The 25,530-nt window shown below is 39.5% G+C and overlaps 1 protein-coding gene across 1 annotated transcript; it reads right to left on the bottom strand.

Annotated features, from left to right (window-relative positions):
* Positions 1–21,539: 21,539 nt before the first annotated feature.
* TKTL2 (transketolase like 2) lies at positions 21,540–23,743 on the bottom strand. The gene is given in 10 exon segments (XM_033856431.2): positions 21,540–22,077; positions 22,079–22,358; positions 22,360–22,620; positions 22,622–22,812; positions 22,814–23,061; positions 23,064–23,205; positions 23,207–23,247; positions 23,250–23,324; positions 23,327–23,579; positions 23,711–23,743. Coding segments are annotated over 10 exon segments (2,007 nt in total). The 3' UTR covers positions 21,540–21,594.
* Positions 23,744–25,530: the final 1,787 nt, after the last annotated feature.

The raw sequence follows: 25,530 nt of genomic DNA, 5'->3' as shown, positions 1-25,530 counted from the left end.
TGAACTAATAGACATCTATAGAATGCTGTACCCAACAATAGAAAATAAATTCTTTTCAATTGTACATGCAGGAATCATCTGGTTAGACCATAATAGGGAGGGTTATTCAAAATACCTCAATAGATACCATAAAGCACAAAGAATTAAAATCACATGTGGTATATCTCACACCAGACACGAAAACTATTTTGATAGGGATCAGGTACCAAAGCATTAAACCCAGAGCCATAAGTCTTCTAGAAAACAGGAGATTATCTTTGAGAACCTGGCCTCAGCAAAATTTCTTGGAGAGAACATATAGAGCACTGACCAAAACCTTGAAAATTAATTAATTACATTCCATAAATATTTAAAATTTCTGCTCCTCAAGATACCACTAATAAAATAAATAAACGAGCCACAGACTGAGGAAAAATATTTATAACACATATGACAAATGATTTGTACCCATAAAGAACACCTACAAATCAACAGTAAAAATATGAACATCCCAACTTTTTAAATGAGCCAAAGGTTTGGACACTTTGCCACAGAAGATGTATTAATGCTCAATAAACACACGAAAGAATACTTAACATCTTTAGTCTTTGGGAGTTTGCAAATTAAAACCATAAATGAACTACCATCCCATACCCACTAGAGTAACTAAAATCAAAAGGACTAACTTCACTGCCTGTTGGTAAAGATGTGGAACCATTGGTAATGGCTCCTTGGATTTCCTTGGAGAACTAGTGCCCTGCACTCTCAGGCCATGTGTTTCGGGTAGAGTGGAATCTACCTGTACTTTAGGACAGGCAGATCTGAGCCTGGCCAACCAGGATCGCAGGAGATAATCAAGAAATATTACCAGATCTAAGCAGGCTCAACTAAAGTAAGTCGGCCTCGGATCTTTGTAGTTCTTGGGAAAGAAATGTGTTTGGGTTTTTGTTTTGTTTTGTTTTGGTTTTGGTTTTGGTTTTTGTATTGTCACCAGATCTGGCTGCTTATAAGCCTGGTACAATTGGTGGCCATTGTGATCATCATCCTAGGAGCATCTTTGTAAAAAGAAAGCTAACAGTTATATGGCACCGTGAGGGAAAGACCGATTATTTAGGTACCAAATCCAGCATGCTCTAACCCTGGACTTGTCAGTTAGGAAAGTCAATAAATTCCCTTTTCCCTCAAGTGTATTTGAATTCTATATTTCATTTGCAACGTAAAAAAATAAACTTCATTAAAACAGAAATAAACTAGATTTCATATTTTATTTGCCATTAAGCAAAATCAATCTAGAATATATGTTAGAAATCCACCTGTGTATTATATTCTTTTTGATGCAAGATGGGGGATCATTAATTTTTTTTTTTTTGCCTTACAATTAAAATACTTCAAAAAGTATAAAATACTTCTTCTAAAATGACATGATATACTATACTATGCTATACCAATTTTAAGCTGAGATTTCACTTCTGGGAAAAAAAAAATAGTAGTTAAAATGAATGTGCCCGCTTGATTAAACTACAAAGGAACCAGCAGTGCCACAAAAAAATGAAAATCCATTATCTAAAATGATTAGGGGCTTCCCTGGTGGCGCAGTGGTTGTGAGTCCGCCTGCCGATTCAGGGGACATGGGTTCGTGCCCCGGTCCGGGAAGATCCCACGTGCCGCGGAGTGGCTGGGCCCGTGAGCCATGGCTGCTGAGCCTGCGCATCCAGAGCCTGTGCTCCGCAGCGGGAGAGGCCACAACAGTGAGAGGCCTGCGTACTGCAAAAAAATAAATAAATAAAATAAAATAAAAATGATTAGGATGGAGAATGAACAGGATATAGTGGTGTGCATTACTTTTCAGGCAGAAAAAGTCAAAGTATAATCAAGTTATTCTATCCACTGGTCAAATGAAATCACTGGATTTAGAAAAATTCAGTTCTAGAAAAGTCTGAAAATGTCTGCAGATGAAAAACTGATATAGGGCCCATGCAGAAATTTTACAGGGAACGTTCATCAAGAAAATATTTCCTTAAAATCATGTAATAGTTGTATTTACAATCTACTATAAATACATTTTCAAAGTAAAAATGCGTGACAGTCAGCCTATCAAATAAGTCAATCAGTCAACTGAGTATAGTCCAAAATCCACAACAATCAGACCTAAAATATAATAAATAAATATAATCAATGATGTTATTTTGAAAAAAATTTAAAGGAGAAAACAAATTAGGCTGAAATTTTAATACTAAAGCACAGTAATAGTCTTCTGTTCATAGTATATCATCCTTGTATACATATCATCCTTGAATCTGAAATTTCTCGTTTGGGTTCTAAATCAGGCATCCATCCCAGAAAATAAAAAAAATTCTTTTAATTAGATTTTAATAATAATACCTGCTTTTGTTAGAAGGTTACTATTATTAAGCACTATGCTATTTCTTTGAATGCATTATTATATTTAATCCTTACAATAACCCCATGTTATAGATTTCATTAAGGTCATTGTAAATCTGAGGAAACTAAAAATTACTAAAGTCAAATCAAAACAAACAAATAGCACACATGGCATTTGGTCTGTCTCATTTCAGACCCCACATACAAGCCAAATAGCAGAAAAAAAAATTTTGAAATGAATTCAGACCCAAAGAGTGAAGTAAATGATTCCTAAATTTAGGAACTACAGAAATAAAGCTATACTGGTTAAAAGAAAGCCCCTTTCTCAAGTTTATGTAACTGGTGTTAGCTCAGTTTTAACAGATTTCTCTCTTGGGAAATGTAATCTGTATATATAAAATCCTTAAAAAATCAAGTGCTGATATTTCTTGCAACTCCTTTGGGAGAAATGAAGCTCAAATCCCAGTTTAAACAGAATTTTTGAAAATCCAGGGGGAGATCAAGATGCAGAGTAGAAGGACATGGAGCTCACCTCCCTCCACGAACACATCAGAAATACTCTACATATGGAATAATTATCACTGAAAACTAATTGGAAACTGGCAGAGGACTCCTGTACAACCAAGGCTGCAAGGAAGATCCACACGTAATAAGGTAGGAAGGAAAGAAAAGTAATCAACTCGAGACCTGTGCCCCTGGGAGGGGACTCAGAAGAGGAGGGGGATGACACGGGGAGAGATCCTCTCTGGGAAGTGAGCAGTTCAAGCCACATGTTGGGTGCCCCAGCCCTGGGGTCTGACACCAAGAAGATGAGTCCACTTAGCTGGTTAGAGAACCAGTGGGACTGACAGCATGGCTAAAAGAAACCTAGACTCCACTTGAGAATAGCACACATGCTTGCTTACTGAAACAAGGCTGAGGAAACAGATTGAAACTGCCTGGGACTCTGGCTAGTTTTCCACAGTCACCCCGGCATGAGCCCCAGTTTGAGCGGAGTGCACACTCTGACCCCACTTGCTTCTTAAAGCAGCATATTTTTCAGCAGAAACTTTACAGGCCAGAAAGGAGTGGCATGGTATATTTAAAGTGCTGAAAGAGAAAAGCTGTTTAAAGTGCTGAAAGGGAAAAGCCTGCAAACTAGGATACTATACCCAACAAGGTTATCACTCAGAATTGCAGGAGAGATAAAGAACTTCTCAGACAAGCAAAAACTAAAAAAGTTCATAAGTACTAAATTACCCTAGAAGAAATATTAAAGGGTCTTCTCTATGTGGAAAAGAAGTAAGTATCTATAGGCAAGGAAAAATCCCACTAGTAAAGGAAAATATGTAGTAAAGCCTGAGTATCAACCATTTAAATAAGCTGGTATGATGATTAAAAGATTAAAAAGTATAAAATAAACTATAACTACAATAAACAGTGATTGATGGAATAAACATGAAGATGTAAAATATGACATCAAAAACACAAAATGTGGGTGATGGGATTTTAAAAATGTAGATCTTTTAGACTGTACTTAAATGACTGCCAGTTTAAAATAAGTAGATATAGTTATAGGTCACTATATATGAACCCCATGGTAACCACAAATCAAAAACCTACAATAGATACACAAAAACTAGAGAGAAAGGAATATAAGCACACCACTAAAGAAAATCCACAAACCATAAGGGAAGAAGCCAAAAGAAGAAAAAAAGAATAGGGAAGAAATACAAAAACAACTAGAAAACAAGTAGCAAAATGGCAATAAGTACATATCTATCAATAATCACTTTAAGTGTCAATGGACTAAATACTCCAATCAAAAGGCATAGGGTGGCTGATTGGAAAAAAAAAAGACCCATCTGTGTGCTGCTTACAAGAGACTCACTTCAGAGCTAAAGACATACACAGATTGAAAGTGAGGGGATGGAAAAAGATATATTATGCAAACAGAAATGACAAGAAAAGGAGGGGTAGCAGTACTTACATCAGACAAAATAGACTTTGAAATGAACTATATAACAAAGACAAAGAAGGTCATTGTATAATTATAAAGGGATCAGTGCAAGAAGGGGTTATAACATTCATTAACATAGATGCACCTAATACAAGAGCACCTAAATATATAAATCAAATATTAACAGACATAAAGGGAGAATTGACAAGAAAACAATCCCATTTAAAATTTCATCAAAAACAATAAAATACCTAGGAATAAACTTACCAAGGAGTTTAAAGACTTATACTCTGGAAACTATAAAGCATTGATGAAGGAAATTGGAGATGATACAAAGAAATGGAAAGATATCCAATGTTCTTGGATTGGAACAATTAATATTTTTAAAATGTCTATACTACCTAAAGCAATCTACAGATTTAATGCAATCTCTATCAAAATACCCATGGCATTTTTCACAGATCTAGAACAAATACTTCTAAAATTTATATGGAATCACAAAAGACTCTGAATTGCCAAAGCAATCTTGAGAAAAAAGAACAAAGCTGGAGGTATCATGATCCCTGACTTCAAACTATACCACAAAGCTATAGTAATCAAAACAGCATGGTAAGGGCACAAAAACAGACACACAGATCAATGGAACAGAATAGAAGAGCCCAAAAATTAAATCCACATGCCTATGGTCAACTAATCTACAACAAAGGAGGTAAGAATAATCAATGGAGAAAAGATAGTCTCTTCAATAGTGGTGTTGGGAAAGCTGGACAGCTACATGTAAAGAATAAAATTACAACACTCCCTCACACCGTATACAAAAATAAACTCAAAATGAATTAAAGACCTAAGTGTAAGACCAGAATTCATAAATCTCCTAGCAGAAAACAAAGGCAGAACACTCTTTGACCTACATCATAGCAATATTTTCGAATACGTCTCCTAAGGCAAAAGAAACAAAAGCAAAAATAAACAAATGGGACCTAATTAAATTTAAAAGCTTTTATATAACAAAACCATCAACAAAATGAAAAGACAGCAAATAAGAAAATAAGAAGTAGATAAACAATTCAGAGAAGGTGAAGTTTAAACATTGACAAGCATTTGAAACGATCTTCAATGTCTCCAGTAGTAATGGAAATGCGAAATAAAACCATAATGAGATGGTACTTTTAACTCATCAGATTGGCAAAAATTAAGAGTGAAAACATCTCCTGCTGACGATGTTCCAGATAAATAAGAGGGAGACTTGATGAATTGTTTTTGGAAAGTACTCTGTCAATAATGCTAATGTAAAAGGACTTGTAATCTGTGACTCAGCAGCCCCATTTAAAAAAATCTCACCCTCTGAAGTTAAAAAAACACGTTTACATTAAAAAATGTATGTAAAAGCTGTTTTTGTAGCATGGAAGCAACTGAATGTCTACCAGTTGGGGAATGCTGAATAAATTATGTTACACCCATGCCTTGAAGCTGTAAAATGTGTAAGCTATTTCTATTTCCATTGCCCTGAAGAGATGTTTATAGTATACTGTTAGTGAAAAAAGAAAGTTTGAGAGTATTGGGTAGAAAATAGCTGCATTTTAGTTAAAACCAAATTTTAAAATTTACATGTGTTATATATCCAAATGAGAGTACCCTGGGAAAGGCCATTTGTCTGCGGGTAGAGAAGGGCTGAAGGAATGAGAGGATGTATGTGGGGCTCTTACCACTGGTTACCTCAGGGGGTGAGAAAAGAGATGGGTTGACAAGTGTGAGATCATTCATTTTTTACCAAACTCTGGATGATTTTTCCCATGAAAATAAGTATCCATTATCTTTTGTAGTTTAAAATCTCAAAGACAAAGACTTTTGAAAAATGAAGCAGTAATAATGATATAAGGCTGAGGTCATGTCGAAAAACCCCAACATGATGTGAAGCCATTACGGTGAGTGAAATGTAACTTCAGGGTGAGACACAGAAGAGGCTCCGGGCCCTGCAATGCTGCCCTGTGGCTGGGCCCATGGCAACTGCACAGCATTCAGATTTGACAACCTTGAAGTGGAACTCTGTGTCAGCTCACCTCCAGCTGGAGTCAGCACAGAAGAGAGTTTTGGTTTCCTTAGCAAGAGTCAGAAGAACCTTGAAAGAGAGACAGTTGATGGAGCCAAGTTGTGGAGAGTTACGTCAGGTGGTGATGCGATCAGACACTTCGGAAACGGAGCGGGACCCTATGGTCTATGCCCTCTGTGTCCTCAGCCTTCCTTTTGTCTGTGGAAAAATTTAGCCAAAGAATAAGTTTAATCAGAGAAGTGAGAAAATGCAGAAACAAAGGAAAACCGTCAAAGGAGACCAAATAATAATAGTTTAGTCACTGAGCCTAGTCAAGGACCTTTAGTTCCTTCCCAAGGATAATATTCTGAACCATATCCTGAGAGCTGTGTTGTAGATACTGAAACCGCCGCCAGGTGGAAGAAGTTAACTACATGATGATCAGACTGTAGCTGTGACATAAGCTGCTGCAGTTCCGAGATCTGGCTGCAAGGAAATGGGAGCACACCGACCCTGGAACTGAAGACTAACTGTACTTAAAACAATCAAGGGACTTCCCTGGTGGTCCAGTGGGTAAGACTCCATGCTCTCAATGCAGGGGACCCGGTTCGATCCATGGTCAGGGAAATAGATTCCACATGCGTGCCGCAAGGAAGATCCCTAGTGCCCCAACTAACACCTGGAACAGCCAAATAAATAAATATTGAAAAAAAAAAACCCAACAATCAAGATGACCTTGATGAGACCAATTTCAAGATGACGGTCAGAGCTGACTGTGCTGTTTCTGCATGTATCACCCTCCCTCTGTCTATGAAAGTTCTTGCCCACTGATTGTGTGGGTGAGGGAGTCTGCCTGGAGTCCGCCCTCCCCCCAGGTTACTGGTATCCGAAATGAAGCAAACTTTCCTTTCCACCAACCTTGCCTCTCTGTTGGCTTTGGAGTGGCGAGCAGCCGGACCCCACTTTCAGTTACACTGCCTGCAGGGAGAGCCTTAGACAGGGGCTGGGACAGAGCTTCAGGAACGCAAGTCAAGGAGAGGAGGGCTCTTCAATCTTAATCCTTCAACAGTAACAAGTGACACGGACAGAGGGCTTCCTGTTGCCAGACGCCATCCAGAGAGCCTTAAACATTTAACTCATTTAATCCTCCAACAACTGAATGAAGTTGGTCCTATTATTATCTTCATTCTCCAGATGAAATAACTGAGGGACAGAGAAATTAATAGCCTACGGTCTTCCAGCAAGTCAGTGGTGGAATGAAATTTAAACCCAGACAGTCTGGCTACTTAGATTCTAAACAACTGGCTTCCTGTGCTTCCTGGAATATGTTAAGTTACTTGATACTTTCAAGTCTAAGAGTTTTCCCTTTGTGTGGAATATACTCTTTTCCTCATCCAGTATTAACATCTCCTTCCCCAATTTCTTTACTGCCTGACACCTGACACCTCTCATTTTTCACAATACCTTAAGCAACGCTTTCAAACTCTGCATCAGCACATTATAGTATTAGCTTAAAGATGACCAATTTGGACCTACAAAGATGACAGTATCATATGTTTTGATGTAATATCTACCTGTGTTTTATGAATATTACTTATGGATATTTCTTTCCCATTAAGGAGGAACCCACCTCAGAGTCCAAACTTTTTAAAATCACTGTTACTCCAAAGACTATCAGAGTATATGCCACATACTATATATTTATTAAATGATTACGGAATATAATAGTAAATGATGCTGTAAAGAAATTCTGAAGTAAAAAGGCAGATGAGATGATGAAAAGGAGATGACAAAGCAAAAGACTTTGAGGACATTAAATCGATGATGCAGAAATCATAATTTAGCTAACTTCTTAAGGATAGGTATCAACATTGCTCATAAAATGTATAATATCTTTCTATTTCACTCTTAGGGTTAAGTCACTCCCAAGTCTGTTGATTAATTGACATATTTCCTATTTCAGTTCCACAGTATATAGTCATGTTGAAGGATACAAGTCCAACAGAAGCAGAAATCCTAAGTGGTTGGGAAATATGTTACCATACAATCTGAGTCAAGTAATTCTTTAAAAATGGAAGATAATGTGGGTCAGTATTATGACTGATTGGAAAGTGCACTTAAGATTAAAGAGATGATAGCAAATGGAAGCTTTCCGCAGAAGTGCTCAGCATGAAGACAGTGCTGTAGAGCACTGTTCTTTCCCCACTGAATACACGTGGGCAGAGAAACAGACTTTGAAAATAAGGGATGTGGCTAAACTACATAGAAGTTTTAAAGATAAATGTAAGTATAAGCCAACACCAACAGCTATAACCTATTTGTTTTATGAGGGAAGAAATGAATTTTTAAGATATACTAAGTGCAAATCTGCAAAGGGTCTAAAATAAAGATGACTGATATCATGGACATAGGTGACATTATGAGTTCTTGGGATTGGGATTTGTAGATTCTATAGTTGATGAACAAAATCTATATGGTCTGTTACAGACTCAGTGGATAACTTAGTCTCTTATATATCTGAGATCAATACTACCTTATATCTTCTTCTACTGTTGCTTTCTTTTTTTAAATTCAAATATCATTATCACTTCTCTCCTCACTACCTCAAAGCTTCTGTGAAGTTCATCCTTTACTTCTTAATTCAAAGCCGCTCCTTCCTTGTGTGCTCTGGACTTACTGTATTTCTGCCTTGATTTTTAAAATTTTACAGTATTCTTTCTCCATTGATTTCTAAGCTGATCCGTACGTCTGTCTCCTCTAATCTTAAAACCCATGAACCTGTAACCTCTTTCAATACTGTACTACTAGTGGTAAGAATTCTCAAAAGGCTGGTCTTATCTCAGCGGCTTAATTTTCTCACCACTTACTCCATTCTTACCTATTTTCATCTGGCTTCAACCATCCTCCTCATACTGCATCTGCTCTCTCCAAGGTTTCAGGGAAAAAGAAAGGATCGTTCATGGAGTAGGTCTCAGAGAACATGAGAAGTGATGAGAGCAAAGGAACGAGGTGTAAGTAAGCCCTGGAAAGGGGAGACGCAGTCAAATTTATGGGAAATTGCCTGGAGAACAGCATGGAGAGAAGGGCTTAGTCAAGCCACGTCCACAAAGCAGTGATACAGTCAGCCTGTGGTGACACCACATTGGGACACTGCACAGTAGAAGGATCTGATCTTCATGAGACCCAGCATAGGAAAGACCGAAGAGTCAATGACTTGACTGGAAATTCACGAACCACTTTCATGACCAATAAAGAGATGTCAATACCACAGTAACGGAAAGTGTGGTATCTGTACAACAAAGTCTGCATCTGGTAGGGGCTGTGCCTTTACTGTACAATTTCAGATACTGTGGTTGTGATGACTGAAGGGAGCATAGAAAAGAGAGAAGGGTGAGTGAGGCCCACGAGCAGTATGTAAACTGGATGAGAGCCAGTGGTCTGAAGGCTCTGTGTGTTTAAGAATCCTCTACGATTTGCTATACTGAGGCCAAGAATCCAAGTCCAAAAAATTCTCTCTGTTAGTTTTCACCATAATATCTAAAAACTGGGATGAATTCTTCTTTTCTCCAAGATTCTGTATTTAGTAAGGCTCATTAACTGCCCTTCTGCTCATCCCAGGCCAGTGTTCTCAGAGGCCTTTGTGGGCACTGGTCCTGCAGTGCATCAGAATTTGTTGCTTGGAATAGCTTATCACACCCACCTTAATGACCACCATTCTCAAAGAAGACTCTCCAGGTAAAGGTCTGGCTGCACAGTGTAACCAATTAAAACTTGGTAAGAAGGAGGACAGTTTCTTACAGAAATAACTACCCCAAGAGAAGTTGCCACAAAAAAATAGGCATATCTTATAACTTTTTCAATTCTGAGGAGAAGGGGGTCATGAGAATCAGACATTATTTAAAATTTTTTCACTTTAGTTTACAAAAGCAGAACTTATGAAATCATTTTTGGTTAAGAAATAGCTTCCTTATATATCCAGAAAAATAGGGTTAGGGTTAGGGTTAGAGTTAAAAAAGACAAAATCATAAATATTTCAAAAATGTAACCACAATAAATTTCCCCTCATCAGTTAATTCAGTGATTAATTGCTGTCCTTCTGGATCTGGTTACTAGTCAGAACTAAAACTGAGTTCTGGATATCCTGACTCAGTGTTATGGTCTGAAAGTTGTTGAAATGATGTCTTCTCAGAAGCCTGGACTCCGAGTCTATTCTCTGAATTGTCAACATCAGTCCAAGGGTTTTTTTCTTTTTTAATGTTTATTTATTTATTTATTTTTTGGCTGCATCGTGTCTTAGTCGTGGCACGCGGGATCTTCACCGCGTCCTGCAGGATCTTTTTGTTGCGGCGCACGGGCTCTGTAGTTGCGGCGTGGGGGCTTAGTTACCCTGCGGCATTTGGGACCCCATTTCCCCGACCAGGGATCAAACCTGTGTCCCCTGAATTGGAAGGCGGATTCTTAACCACTGGACCACCAGGGAAGTCCCATTCCAAGGTTTTAAGTTACCTAAATATCTTGGAAATTATCCTCAAGCTGACATATGACAAAACATGATTAGTCTTTAAAAAAAGCTAATCAGAAAAATGATTCAATTAAGATGAATAAAATCTAATCTTTTATAATCATAAATATTATGTAACAGTAAAGTTAGCCTATTTGATCAGTAAACCTATTTAAGTTTAAAAAAAGCAAACTCAAATAGAATAAAACATAAGCTTGTTTTATACTTAACCGTGATGAATCAGAAGACATAGCTTTTTTTTTTTTTTACTAAACTAAAATTATTAAACTGGTCTTGTTTGCCACAGAGTTATCTTAATTATGTTAGCCTGGAATCTCAAAACATTTTTGAGATAGTTTTTGTAGGAAAACACATTTTAGATTTATTCCGACCTTGGACTGGAATAGGATGACCTTTGCGGGCTCGAGTCATTCCTCAGACCAGCAGTTTGTCATGTCTGCCTGGTACAAATGAGTCCCCATTAATTAAAGCCAGTGATCTTGAATTTTTTTCCTCACCTTCTACCAGAAAATTAAGGTTACACCAAATTTTTTTTATTAATTTAAGGATGTAACTTCTGTCATATATTAATATTGCCTTTTAAATAGAAATTGTTATTTCGTGTTTGTAATATATCCATTGGAATTAGAATGACATATCAAACCTGAAAGGAACAAAGTAATTCTGACTAAATGAAGTGGGTTCTCTAAAGTTCAGGGCACCATGCCCTAGATTGTCCTAGATTGCAACAGGGGGACATTTAGCTCTGCATCTGCATTTAATATGTTCTGCTATCAAGAGAGAAGTTTTTATTTAATTTGTGGAAATAAACATCAAAAATAAAAGAAGTAAAAGTAAACGTAAGGTTTATAACAGATATATTTATTATTGTCTCTTAAATGAACACTTTAGAGAGTAGAATCCACAATATACCGAATTTAGGTTAATTCAAATCTAGTAAGTACATGGTAGAAATGGGCACCATCAGAGATAACAGAAATATTAAAGATGAAAAAGCAGAGAAATGGTCTACCAGTGACAACAAGCAGGAATCTTACCCCCAAAGGAAACAATGCATTCGTCTGTGCATTATCCAGGAATCTTGTCACAAGTCAAAGAAAACATGTCACCTGTGAGTCTAAACAAATAGCGCCGAAATATTAAACCATATTTTGGTCTATCAGAAATAAACATGGAACTTTTCACATCGTCTGCCTTGAAATCATGCAGAGTATCATTTCATACTATAGACACAAGCGGATGAGAGTCTTTACCTTTTCTTTAATGAGGAGACTGGAAATGCTCTTCATAAAGTTTGAATATTCCATTTCTAAAATTCATAGATAAGGTATAGCGACTTGTCAGGATGTTTTAGGCTGGATGAAATAAAATGCTTCCATCTTCAGTATTTCTTACTGTTGTTTGGTTTTGCTTTCCTGAGATTCTAAGTATCAATGCTTTGACAATAGCTGAGAGATGGGAGGAAAGGACTTGTCAAAAAAATGTCATCATTGCCACCACTCCAACCTATAATGTATCTTGAATTCAAAACATACTCGCACGGGTTAAAATAACTTTCTGATTCCGGGATTTACCTTTACCAGAATTACCAGTAAGGCAAGGAAAGGCACAGTAACTCACTGCTGGCTCATGGTGACTTCAGTAATGGAGGCTTTGCCAGAATCAATATTTTGAAATGTTTCATTGTTTGGCCGTCTGAAGATGTCACAGCTGGCAGTGAATGAGAGCAGTAAGGATAGGTGAAAAAATGGACTTCTTCTGAAAAGTAGAAGAGAGGCAATTAGGAAAGAGAATACTGGAAAAATCACAGGGGTATTCTCAGGCCGATCAATTTTAGGAACAACGACATGGATTTAAGGATCTGGAAATAGATTTGCTCAAACTTGTCCATGCTTACATACCCACTTGCAAAGTCCTCAGGACCCCCTCCCCGCCCCGCCCAAGGTACATCAGAGTTTGAAGACTGTAAACCTAACTTGCTAAAATTACTTTAATGAGATCTCTTTAACTTCCTAAAGGACCTTTAATAATGTGATCTCTTTAAAAGGGAATATAATCCAGATATATTGATAATTGCATCAAGATGCAATTGAAATTTTGTGAAAATTGACAGCTTGTTTCTAAAATGTATATGGAAATTTAAAGGACCAAGAAGAGCCAAGGCAAACTTGAAAGCAAAAAGTAGAGGAAATAGAGAACTTAAAGTATTGAATTAAGACTTATGAAAAGGCAACAATAATTAAGACAGTGTAGCAAGGGCACAAGAATAAACAGACCGATGGGTCGGAAACAAATCTATACATGTACAGTTGCCTGATGTTAAAGAAAGATAACAATCTGGTACAGTGAGGAAAAGGATGGGTTTTTTGAAATGATGCTGTGCAATTGTGTCAGTAAGGACAAAACAAACATTGCATCTTGACCCCCAACCTCACACCACACACAACAGTCAATTCTGGATGAAAATGAAAGATATAAAGTTTGCAGAATGAAACACAGGAGAATATCTTCAGTAACCTTGGGGAAGGCAAAGATTTTTTAAACACAATACCAAAAGTGCTAACTCAAGAGGAAAAACCACTTCTGTTTTGACCATTTCTGTTGGTCAAAAGAATTCTTGAGGGAGGGAAATGGCAGTGCACAGAGTGTGCCCAACAAATGTGTGTATGCAAAATATGTAAAGTGCCCCAAAAAACAACAATATAAAAGCAAACAACCTATAGGGAAAAGAATTGAATAAGCACTTTCATGCGACCAGTGAACATAAGAAGATGCCCAACTTCATTAGTCATTAAGGAGATGCAAGTTATAACCATGATGCAATGCCACTTAAACAACAAACTCCAAGAAGACTAAAATAAAAAATATGGACAGAATCACAGACATAGAGAACAGACTGTTGGTTGCCGGAGGAGGGGACTGTTGGGGGAGGGATGCAGTGAGAGGCTGGGATTAGCAGATATAAACTTCTATGTATAGAATGGATAAAGAGCAAGGTCCTACTGTACAGCACAGAGAACTATAGTCAATATTATGTGAGAAAACATATGGAAAAGAATATTAAAAGAAGAATGTATATATATGTATAATCGAATCGTTTTGCTGTACAGCAGTAATTAACACAATATTGTAAATCAACTGTACTTCAGTAAAAAGAAATATAGACAAAACCAGATGTTGACGAGAATGGGAGGCAACCTGAACTTTCATACTCTGATGTGAGTGTATAAATTAGTATAATCACTATGGAGGGGTTGCAAGACTTAGCAAATAAAAATACAGAATACCCATTTATGGAATAATACTTGGTAGTTTATACTAAAGGTGGACATACGTATGGCCAAGTGACAAAGCAATTACTCCTGATTTCTATAACCAATAGAAATAAACCCCTGTGTTCATCATAATACTGTATAGTAATGTTCATAGCAGCACTATTTGTTATAGCCCCAAACTGAAAACAAACCTAATGTTCGTCAGTAATTTAAATGGATAAATACGTTGTGCTATATTCATGATCTGAAATACTATACAGCAGAGAAATTTAATGACCATCGAATTTGTCATATCTACTGGTAGATATGAAAAATTCCATAAACACAATGTCTAGTAAATGAAGCCAGGTACAAAACCGTACACACTGTATTATTCCATTTATATAAAGTTCAAAACCAGGTAAAGGTAATCTATGGATTTAGGAGGTAAAATAATGGTTACTTTGAGGAAGAACTAGGAAACGATCCATGGGAGGGGGCAAGAAAGCAGCTTCTGGAGTGCTGTTATAATTCTGGCTTCAATATGAGTTTGGATGAGTGTTTCCACTTCATGAAAACTCACTGAGCTGTGAGCTTGTGCACTTTTTTGTGTGAATGATATACATCAAAATAATCTGTTAGTTTTTAAAATATAGATGTGTATGGAAGGATTTAAAATACATGAAAACAATAGCATTTATGTGAGGGGTGGGTTGGTATAAACAGAGGTAAAGTATTCTAACATCCTTGCATTCCCCAGAAAGAGTAAAACTACCAATGAACCAAACCAACCTATTTCTAATAAATAGACTTGACTTGTACAGCTGGTTGAGTTAGGTGACTTTTTATTGTAATTACTATCTATTATATATTCAGCATTAATCTGTCACCTAGAGGGTAGATGCTATCAGAACAAATAGTTCAGGGAAGGGTGTTTAGTGTAGGTGAAAAGATGAAATAAAAATATACCTTTTAGGGTTCTAGGAATAGATTACCTAGTAATTTTCAGAAGACAGCTAACTTGGGCCAAAGGTAATTTTCCCATTCCTTTTTTTAAGCCTTCTGTGTATAAGTGGAGCTTTAACGCTCTGGTAAGTGCCCCAGGAGCAGAGCAGCAGACCTCATCCTAAAGGGGCAAACCTATAAGGCCAAGGACAGAAAGACGAGAGACATCGGTTTAGCAGCATCCAGGTGCCGAGGGAAGTTTACATGAATATTTCTCAGGTGTACGGTGGCCCATCTCCTGACAGGGAGGAAAGTCAGGCGTTGGCTTAGCACAGGCCCAGGTGGTAGAATAAACGTGGGTTTGCTTCCCTCTGCTTCTTACCCTCCCAGAAACTGGTCACACTGATTAAGATGGGACCACACAATTGCTACTTGTTTTATTTTTATAAAATTAGTGTTTATACTGAAGAAAAAAATCTATTTGAATCAGAAACATAATTTGGGGGAAAAATCAAATATAAGTGAGATGAAGTATAATGGAATTTAATTTAGGAACAACTTGTTTAGAAACTTGTGTATTTAGAAATTGACAAGGAACATTTTTCTTTCTGGGACTAGGTTTCCTCATCCGTGAAATGGGGATAATAATAATATACATATTTCAAGATTATTGTGAGAATTATATGAGATACATAACTTTAACTTCAGGCTCCAGGACACGTTAGTTATGTGAACTTAGGCAAGTTATGAACACGTAATCTCTCTGCATTTTAGCTTTTTCATCTGTAAAATGAGAATATAGTAGCACTCATCATTCATATAGATATTTTCTTTTAAACATGTGGTATAAATAGTGTGATGTACACACACACATGAACATACAGGTCTGTATATGTGTGCGTCAGTTAATTTTCATGCTTAGTCTGCTTTTGAAATACACCAATCTATTAATCAGATGATTAATACACTAATGATAAATACACTAATCTATTAATCTATTAAATACACTAATCTATTAAGCAGATGATTGTTAAAATAACTTTTCATTGGGGAAATATATTGTGTCCAAGAAATTTTATGCACATTGTTCTCCCTTTGAAGGTATGAGAGGTAAGAAACTGGAAAACTCAGCAGTTTGCCTTTTGGAGGAAAACACTCCAACTCCAGAGCTCTGTGTGATTCTGTGTCTTCCACTCCACAGAGCCCTTCAGCCCAACTAAATGGTTGGTCACCTCTCTGTTGGGAATGCCAGTGAGTCTACGGTACAGTCCTCCTGGCAGCGTACCTTCTGATAGATCAGCTTCCTTCTTGGTAGGAGGTGCCCCTGCCAAGCTGGCTTTTGATTTTGAGCTTTACTCCTACCTATGCCCACCTTGGAGCAAACATCCCTCCACGGTGCTTGTAAAAGTGCCTGACAGTGGAGTGGGGACTTGGCTAAGCTTACAGCACACTGCATGACTGCCTTTTTGCCTTCGTGGAAATAAACACGTATTTGTTATATTTTGGTCTAACTGCCTGTATCCATTCCAGTGTATGACATGGTGATGAAGTTCTCTACATTTCAGAAATATTTGCACAAGTGAAATAAAGTTGCAGGCACAGAGATGCATCCGCTTTACCCACCTTCCAAACTATGGAAACAGAGTCTTCCAGTCAAACAAGAGCTACTTCTCCTCCCACCCTTCTATGGTCTAAAACTCTAGCTGCAAGTTGGAGAGGCTGGGAGAAGGGAAACCTAACCAGGCAGCCACCCACCCTTCCCTGCAGACGGGCACCCTTCCCTGCCAATTGCAGCCCTTTGCTTGGGTAAAGTGAAGCAAAATCTCACTTTTAACGAAGACTAAAGCATTGCTTATAAATTAAGCTGAACATATTGTAGTCTCTGAGTCCAGATTGGATTTTCTTTTTTAACCTCTTTATTGGAGTATAATTGCATAACAATGTTGTGTTAATTTGTGCTGTATAACAAAGTGAATCAGCTATACAGTATACATATATCCCCATATCCCCACCCTCTGTGTCTCCCTCCCACCCTCCCTATCCTACCCCTCTAGGTGGTCACAAAGCCCCGAGCTGATCTCCCTGTGCTATGTGGCTGCTTCCCACTAGCTATCTCTTTTACATTTGGTAGTGTATATATGTCAATGCTACTCTTTCACTTCGTCCCAGTTTACCCTTCCCCCTTCCCGTGTCCTCAAGTCCATTCTCTACCTCTGTATCTTTATTCCTGTCCTGCCCCATACAGATTGGATTTTTATGATTTAAAATAGCCCTAGGGTCGGCTATCCCCTAAGGATGGATGGGAAAGTCAGGGGATCTGTCCAACTTTCCACTTAGAGCCATGCTGAAGACATTTGAAAGGAAGAGAAGGAAACAAAAAGTTTTGTTTTAATTTCATCATAAATCATTTTTATTCGATGTGCTTATAAAAATAATTCAATGTCATGTTGAATTTATATAAAAATATTGAGAATGATATTCTACTTCTTGGTATAACCGGTTTGACTGATGGGACACAATTTCTGTGTGTACTATCACAAAATGGTTTTATTTTTCCATTAGCTGTCATCATCCGTATTCTTTTGAAAATCCCTCTTTCTCTTTCCATTATATATAAGCATCTTTAATGTTGTCCCTAACTCATAGCACTTTCAGTCATTTTCAGTTATTAAAACAGCTTTATTAGGGAATTCCCTGGTGGTCCAGTGGTTCAGAGTCCAAGCTTCCATTACAGGGGGCACGGGTTCGATCCCTGGTGGGGGGGGGATCTAAGGTCCCACAGGCTACATACGGTGGCCATAAAACACAACTTGGTTATATTTTTAAAATTTAACTACACATCTTTAAAGCTACAATCTTCAGCTCTCCCTGTCTCCCCAGTTCCTTCAGTGGGAGTTGAATAAAAGGGAGGTTTCTTCTCTTACACTTTTTCTCCATCCGACTTCCCAGTGGTTTCTCCAAATACATCTTTGTCTCCTCTCGGTTGAAAACCACTACCCATTCAGCCTATCTTCGTAAACACAGCAACACTGGGGCCAACAGACCCTGGATTTAACAGCAAGTAGGTACTCTAAGCAGTGGTGGTCCCTTTCTAGGTGAGATCACACCTTCCTATTGTTCCCAAATTGCAGGCAGCACACAGAACTGCTCTGATGCGTGTGCCTCTTTACTCCTCAACATGGTGGCCTGTGACAAGCCTGCAACCTCCAATCCTTCCAACACTTTATAGTCAAAGATAGAGGTGGCTGTAAAGCCTGAACCTTAAGAGGCCATCCTTATCCCCTCCACCTGCATATGGTCACCCTCATCTGGCTCCAATGCTCTACCCCAGGATTTGCAAACTTCAGTTGTAAGAATCCAGAGAGTAAGTCCTTTGGCTTTGCAGACCATAAAGTGTGTGTCACAACTATGACTGATGTCAACAACTAACGTCAATTCTGCCTAGGTAGCTCCAAAGGCGCCACAGATAATAGGTAAACGAAGGAATATGGCTGTATTACAATACAATTTTATTCATGGAGATTTGAATTTCATACAATTTCCACGTGTCATGAAATACCACCCTTTAAAAATTTTTTTCAACCATTTACAACTGTGAAGTCATTCGTCGCTTGCAGTCACACAAAATCAGAAGGCTAATGGATTTTGCCTGCTGGTGTTTGCTATCCCCTGCTCTTCTCCATCCCTGCATCTCTAAGGTCAGGGAAGCAAGCCCATGTCTAAACCAACATCCAGTCTTGCAAGGAAATACTCCTGGGAATTAACCCCAAACCTTGTAAGCAATTCTCTCAGGGAAACTCTCCCCCACCCCCATCAGTGAAAGGACCGGGAAAGTTGGAGGAGATGATAGTTTCTAAGAACAATACACTCCTATCACAACAATGTCCCAGAACCTCCCTTACATATCACCATAGTAATGGCCACCAAAACAGCTCAATACTTCTCATGGGCTCCCCACCACACCCCCGACTGGGCCCTGGAGTATGTAGTAATTCCTGCAGAGTTCAGTAAACTTGGGGGATGTTAAATCTCTATCAATACCTCACATTATTGTTACATAATTTAGACATCAGAAACATTGAACAATTTACTTTTTTAAAAAAATTATTTTCCCAAATGGGTCCCTCAATTGACCTTCCAGGTGGCTTAAGAGCCACTGATGTATTTAGATAAAGTAAAATAAAAGTTTAATGTCCTGATTTCTTCTTTTGCTATCTCTAAGAGTCATAGAAATCAGGGAGTAACCTGAGAGCCATTCACCATCTGAATGATCAGTGACACTCTCGATGACTGATTGCTGGTCTTCGCTAGCAAAAGCATAAGCAAGGCAGCCGTTGGAGTCATAGCTGTCCCTGGAATGTCATCAAGCTTTCTTGATAATCTAGATGACATTCTTCTAGGCAAAACAATGAATAGGAGACCTGAGTTAACCCAGGGACAAGGTGTTCATCCAAATCAAAACTGCATCTTCACAAGCTTTAGTGGTCAAGGATTAGCGTCAGTCAGGACGACTCTCTGATTTCCATGGACACTTACAAGATCTACAGACTGATTCAAAGCTAGAGAATATTCAATACAACAAAACTGGATCTGACTCCATCTTACTTGAAGAAGTGTAGACACAAGGTAAGAAGTCTCACCTCCTACTTCTTTTCTCTGCACCTGATAGCCATGGATTGACGCCCCATGGAACAACCTTTACAGGAGAGATTAAGGGCTTCCCCACCCTCCTACAAAAACCATTTTTGTTCCTCTCCGAGATTCCATTAGTCATTAAAAAGAAAAACCAAACCCTGATCTGCTGTTATTATTAAAGGTGTGTTTATGCATGTTTGATTGCAAACAGACCATCTTGCACCCCACATTCAAGTTACAACCATAAAAGCTGAAGCCCTTTCTTAGTATACACACTCAAGTTAGGACAAGTACTTTTGTGCTGGTATTTTATCTATTTATTTTACCCTGTTTCTGCATCAGTACTAGGGTTTGAAAACTTTAAGGATGAAGAACTGTTATTCAGTAGCAACCCACTCACAGATATATTTGATTGATGTTACTAGATGGGAATGACCATATTGGAAGATCTACAGTTAGAGATCACAGGCTCTAAGTGGATTTTTTTGTGTGTCTGTGAGACAAATGAGGTAAATTTTTTGGTGCATTTGTATTTTCTAAATTTCTACAGTAATCCTATAGCAACTGTTTTAATTTTTACAAAATAATTTTTAAATCTTAGGAAATAAACAGAGCAATTATCATGATCAGTTTTCAAAAGGAGAAACCAGAACCGGCTCAGAGAAAAAGGACAGACAGCACTACTACCATCGTGAGCAGGCCCCAACTTCTCTGATTCCCCGGTTGGCAATTTCTGGTCTCTGCAATACCTTCTAGAACAATGACCCAGAGACAAATTGGTTATGTCTCCAAAGAATTTAAAGAGGGCACTTAGTGAAGGTAATAAAACTAAGGAGCTAATTTCCTGACAAAAAGTAATTTTAAACTTACTTTTGAACCTTGGGTCCGTGTTTGATTTTCCTGACTGGTACTTTGTTCTTGTATTCCAGCCACATAATCTATGTACTCACAGTGAAAAGCAAGGGGCCTGCTTCTGTCCACACGTTGTTTTCCAGTGATTTGTCTGCAGCTCGGACCTTTTCCCAGGATTACTGTTGGGGGACATGACTCTTTCTGCTTCTGGTTTAGACAGAAGGTTTTTCCTTATCAGAGAGAAACCAAGTCACACGTACATGGCATAAACTGAATAAAGCTATTGGTTTTTAAATACTTTATTACACTGACTCTAGTGTCCTTAGTAGATGAATATAATCAAGTTAGCAACGTGGTTTGGTCACTGAGAAAATGAAACATTTCTGAAACCTCACGAAACAGTGTAGTGTGCAAACTAGAACTAATCAGGCTTTCACTTCTTTACAGAACAGTCACTGCAAGCAGCACGGTACATCATAAGAGCTTTCACTGCTGTCCTTCAGCCTCTAAACTGCAGAGGAGAGATGAAGGCAAACTTCCAAGGAAATGCCCAGGGAACTGCAGTCAAACATTACCCAGGAAGCTGCAGGTAGGATGGCATTACATGAAAGCTCCAACTTGCTTCAAAACCTAGGCTACTGAAGCCTACAATGAAATTCACATTTTCTTTACATACAAAGAAATTACACACATTTAAAGAACTGTTACCCTATGTTAATTCCCAACCTGGTCGATTATTTGTAGTCTTATCATCAAACTTTGTATGAGGTGGTGGTTTTGTTTACTATTCTGTTACTTCAACTATTATAACTTGCTTTAATGATTCAGAAATGAGAGTGACATTTGGATATATAGTCACAGTTTAAGAGGTAGTTGACCTGAATTTCTGAATTAGGAATGAGGAAAGGTGTTAAATGGCTTTGTTTAAAAAACAAAAAAAGGCCCAACACTATAGATATAAATGATAGCTTTGTCACTACAAGCATGAATGTAATATAAAGAGACCAGTGTTTTAAAACCAATGTGAACAGACTGACTTTTTAAGAAATCAGCTATTTTAGTTCATTAAAGTGGATTTCACAGCTGCTATGATGTGTCTAGCACTGATTCCAAACATATCCAGCAATTCGCTAGGTTTCCCGCTTTTTTTAGGCACTCCTGACACTGCCAGCTGATGAACGTGGATGCCAGGCTCCCCAGAGATGGCTGCACATATGGCTTCTCCAATGCCACCTTCTCAGTAGTGATCCTCCACCGTGATAACCCGGCCGCCTGTAGCTTTTGCACTGGATATGATGGTGGCAGCATCCAGGGGGTTAATGGTAAACAGGTCAATGACACAGATAGAAATACCCTGTTGAGAAAGAGCATCGGCAGCTGCTAAGGCTTCGGGCAGAGTAACTCCAGCTCCAATAACTGTGACTTTGTCATTAACAATGTGGTGGATGACCGTGGCCCGTCCCATCTCAATATTTTCTTGGGGGGTATAGATAACTGCAGTTTCTGACCAGCTGGTCCGAACGAAGCACAACCCCTTTGGGGTTGGCAGCCAGATAAAGAGCACGCTCTGTCGAGACGGCATCACTTGGATTAAACACAGTGCAATTGGGGATGCTTCGGAACATGTCTAGATCTTCCAGGGCCATCTGGGAGGGGCCATCTTCACCAACGGACACCCCGCAGTGGGAACCACTAAGACTGACACTGGTTTGAGATATGGCTCCCTTCCGGATCTGATCAAACGCTCTGGTCAAAAAGGCAGCTGAAGTCCTAACAAAAGCAACGGTTCGACCACGTGTGGCACAGGCCAGTTCTGTTCCGCAGTAAAACAATAAGACGCTCAGAGTGATCTTTCTTGAATATCTCAGAAAAGATGGACTTCTTTGGGTCGCCATGCAGGACAATGGCTCTTTCATTTGCATGGCCCAGTTCAGCTAGAGCCAAACTATATGCTTTCTGAGTAGCTATCTTGTCACCTGCTTTATAATCAGGCAGGCAGGTCATTTTTATATCTGTGACGCTGACTGGAGGTGAGCCTTCAACAGGGGGTTTGGGTATGAGATTCATGTTGGTCCGTATCTGACTCTGTTAGTCTGATGACTTCATTTGCTCTTTCTTTCGGCACCGGCTTTCCATGCCAGTTCTCCGCATCCTCAACGTCTGGAATACGCTGGCCCCTGAAGGTCTTCGCAACTACGGCAGCGGGCTTGCTCTTCACTCGAGTCGCTTGGCAAAACGCGTGGCACAAGGCCTCCACGTCCTGGCCATCCACTCCCTACCCGAGTGTTCCACCCACAGGCTTCGCGGCGACGCCGACAGATGTCTGCGCGGTGCTTTGGGGGCGCCACGCCACTCTGTCCCAAGCGGTTCACGTGGAAGACTGCCACGAGGTTATCCAAACTGTAGTGGGAAGCAGAGCCCTCCGAGGCCTCGCCGTCGCCCAGGAGGCAGAACACCCGGTAGCTGGCTCTGGTCCAGTACTCGCCAGCATAAACCGTTCCACACGCGGCGCCCAACCCAGCCATCCTGTCGCCACATCGACAGACGACAGTCTCGGGGTGGGATGTCCCTCCGGGGCACAGTGAATTGTCCTCAAGTTCAGCAGGTTAGGTTCACTGGTGCCGCCCGCCTCCGCCCAGGCGGCACAGAGCAGTGGAGCCGCATGGCCCTATGGAGAGGACGAACCTGTCGCTGTCCGGCGGCTCCGGCTCTGTCTGTAGCTCATCGCGTGGAAGAAGAGCACCGACACGACCTCGGCCGCGCTGCACCACGACGTGGGGTGGCCCTGATGGAACGGATGCGCAGGTGGTTGGCCAAGTCCTGCAGGACCAGCACGGTGGTCGCGTCCTCGGGGGGTGGGGGTCGGTGTCTGCCACGTTGCCGTCTTCCCCGGTTTCTGAGGAGCGAAAGGGGCGGTGCTACGGCGGTTCCGTCACGTAACAGCGCGCCCGGGCCCCGCCTCCGGGGAACGAGCCTGGCAGCGCCGTCACGTGACCGCTGCCGCGGCTTCGTCAGGTGACGTCGCTCGCTGGGCCCGCCTCCCTGAGGAAACGGCTCGCCAAGCCGCCTTGGGTTCTCGCCCTGCTACGCTTTCTTCTTACGGTGAGTGGGTTTTTTACTACTTTGTCACTGCCATGTTCAACATTATGAAAAGTAATTAAATGTCTTTATACCCTAACTCGTGGTATAAATTCAGAAGGGGGCATTCTTCTGTCCGTGTGTTATGGGAAGCTGTTTGTTGAAGTCGTGCTGCTTTTCATTCCTCGAAGTCACGTCCGAGACATTTTCACGGTTCTGTAGCCGAGCATTAATAGGAATTATCCAAAGTCACTTTCAATCTAACCGATATGGCAGCTCTGTGTCAACGAGACTTTTCAGAGCAGCTGAAAATCCTGTCTGTGACTTGCAGATAGAAGTACCAAAAGGTGCAGGAAAGGTCAAATCTAGACCCGCTGAATGGTGGCATATCTAGAACTGCAATTTCCCAAGTATACCCTAAAATACTGTTAGTAATAATAGCTTTTAAATAAAATGAATTTATTTGCTTCAGTTATAAAACTAAACTTGTGCCATGGAACACTTCTGGTGGGCAAGGGTTATAGCTTATTGTCTAAAAAAACAAAAGCACAATGACAGCACTATATCCTCTCCCACTCTGCGGTGTTGAGCAGCTTGATTCTTGAGTAATTATAAGTTAATAATGATTATTAACTTCACATTAAAATCATCACACTGGACACAAAAAACAAGCAAAACGCCTGGACTCCACCTTAGGCAAGCCGAATTTTAATCTATGGAACTAGAAGTCTCGGACGCTATAGTTTTAATGCACCTTTCGATTCTCTGGGAGGAAAGTTAAATGGTGTTGGTAAGAGAACTCTCCAAAATGGAGCTGGGAGGCCACTGAAGAAGTGATTCCGAATGGATTCCGAACTTTTGGCCGCTGGTTGTCTTAACACCTGAACACCAGAACACCTGCCCAATGTTCCAGAAACTTAAGATGCTTGTTGGACCGTTACCCTAAGTAACGCTCATAGCCTATCACTTAAGGACAAATATCTCCTTCCTGCATGAGGGTCAGTCATAATTCTTGCCAGACAACTTTAACAACCTTGTGGCTTTTGTCTGTATAAGCCCCTGACTCTTTCTCTTCCCTGCACACTGTCTCAGTTTTACCCCAATCTGTGTCTCCAGAATTGCAATTGCTAAGACCTCAGTAAAGCTCTTTGTTCTTGGCAGCCTTGATACTGATTATTGTTTCACAGTTCTGATGTTTAGTCAAGGTTAAGAATCAGTCATCTGCAGATAGGCTTACACCAGTGGTTCTCAATGTTGGTAGTACTTTAGAATCATCTGAGGAGTTAAAAAAACAAATCTCATGTCCAGGCTGCACTCCAAAGCAATTAAATCAGAATTTCTGGGTAAAGGATCTAGGCATCGGTAATTTTTAAAACGCCCCAGATAATCTCAACGTGCAGTTGGGTTGTAAACAACTAACTCAGGGGTCTTGCTACTCTTTATATATCTCTTATATCTCAGAAAAAATTTTAAATATTATTTGCCACTTTAATTGTACCGTTTTTATTTTTAAGAATACATATTAGAATAAACCGTAATGGTATGACACTGACAAGATTTTAAGACTTGCTGAAGGAATGTTGGAGTCGGAAAAATTCTTAGAAGGTCATCTTGTATTACTCTGCATGCCCTTTACAAATTAGTGCTTGCTTACTAGATTAAAAAAGGAAGAGAAAATAAAAACATACCAAACTAGGACTGGGAGTACAGATGGAAATTGAAGAAAAAAATATTCGTAGTATCATAATAGCAAACTATTAGGGGCTGACAGGAAGGCAATGAATATAAACATAGGCAACTCACTATTATTTTGGCTAAGGAGAGCTCTAATAAACCCAAACAATTGGTAAACGTGATAGTATAAAAATGGTCTATGAGGCAGTGTTTACCTGAAGAAAATGGGAGAAATAAGAGG

Source organism: Tursiops truncatus, chromosome 5, assembly GCF_011762595.2.
Source record: "Tursiops truncatus isolate mTurTru1 chromosome 5, mTurTru1.mat.Y, whole genome shotgun sequence".
NCBI lineage: Eukaryota > Metazoa > Chordata > Mammalia > Artiodactyla > Delphinidae > Tursiops > Tursiops truncatus.
This window is presented reverse-complemented; position numbering and strand designations above follow the sequence as displayed.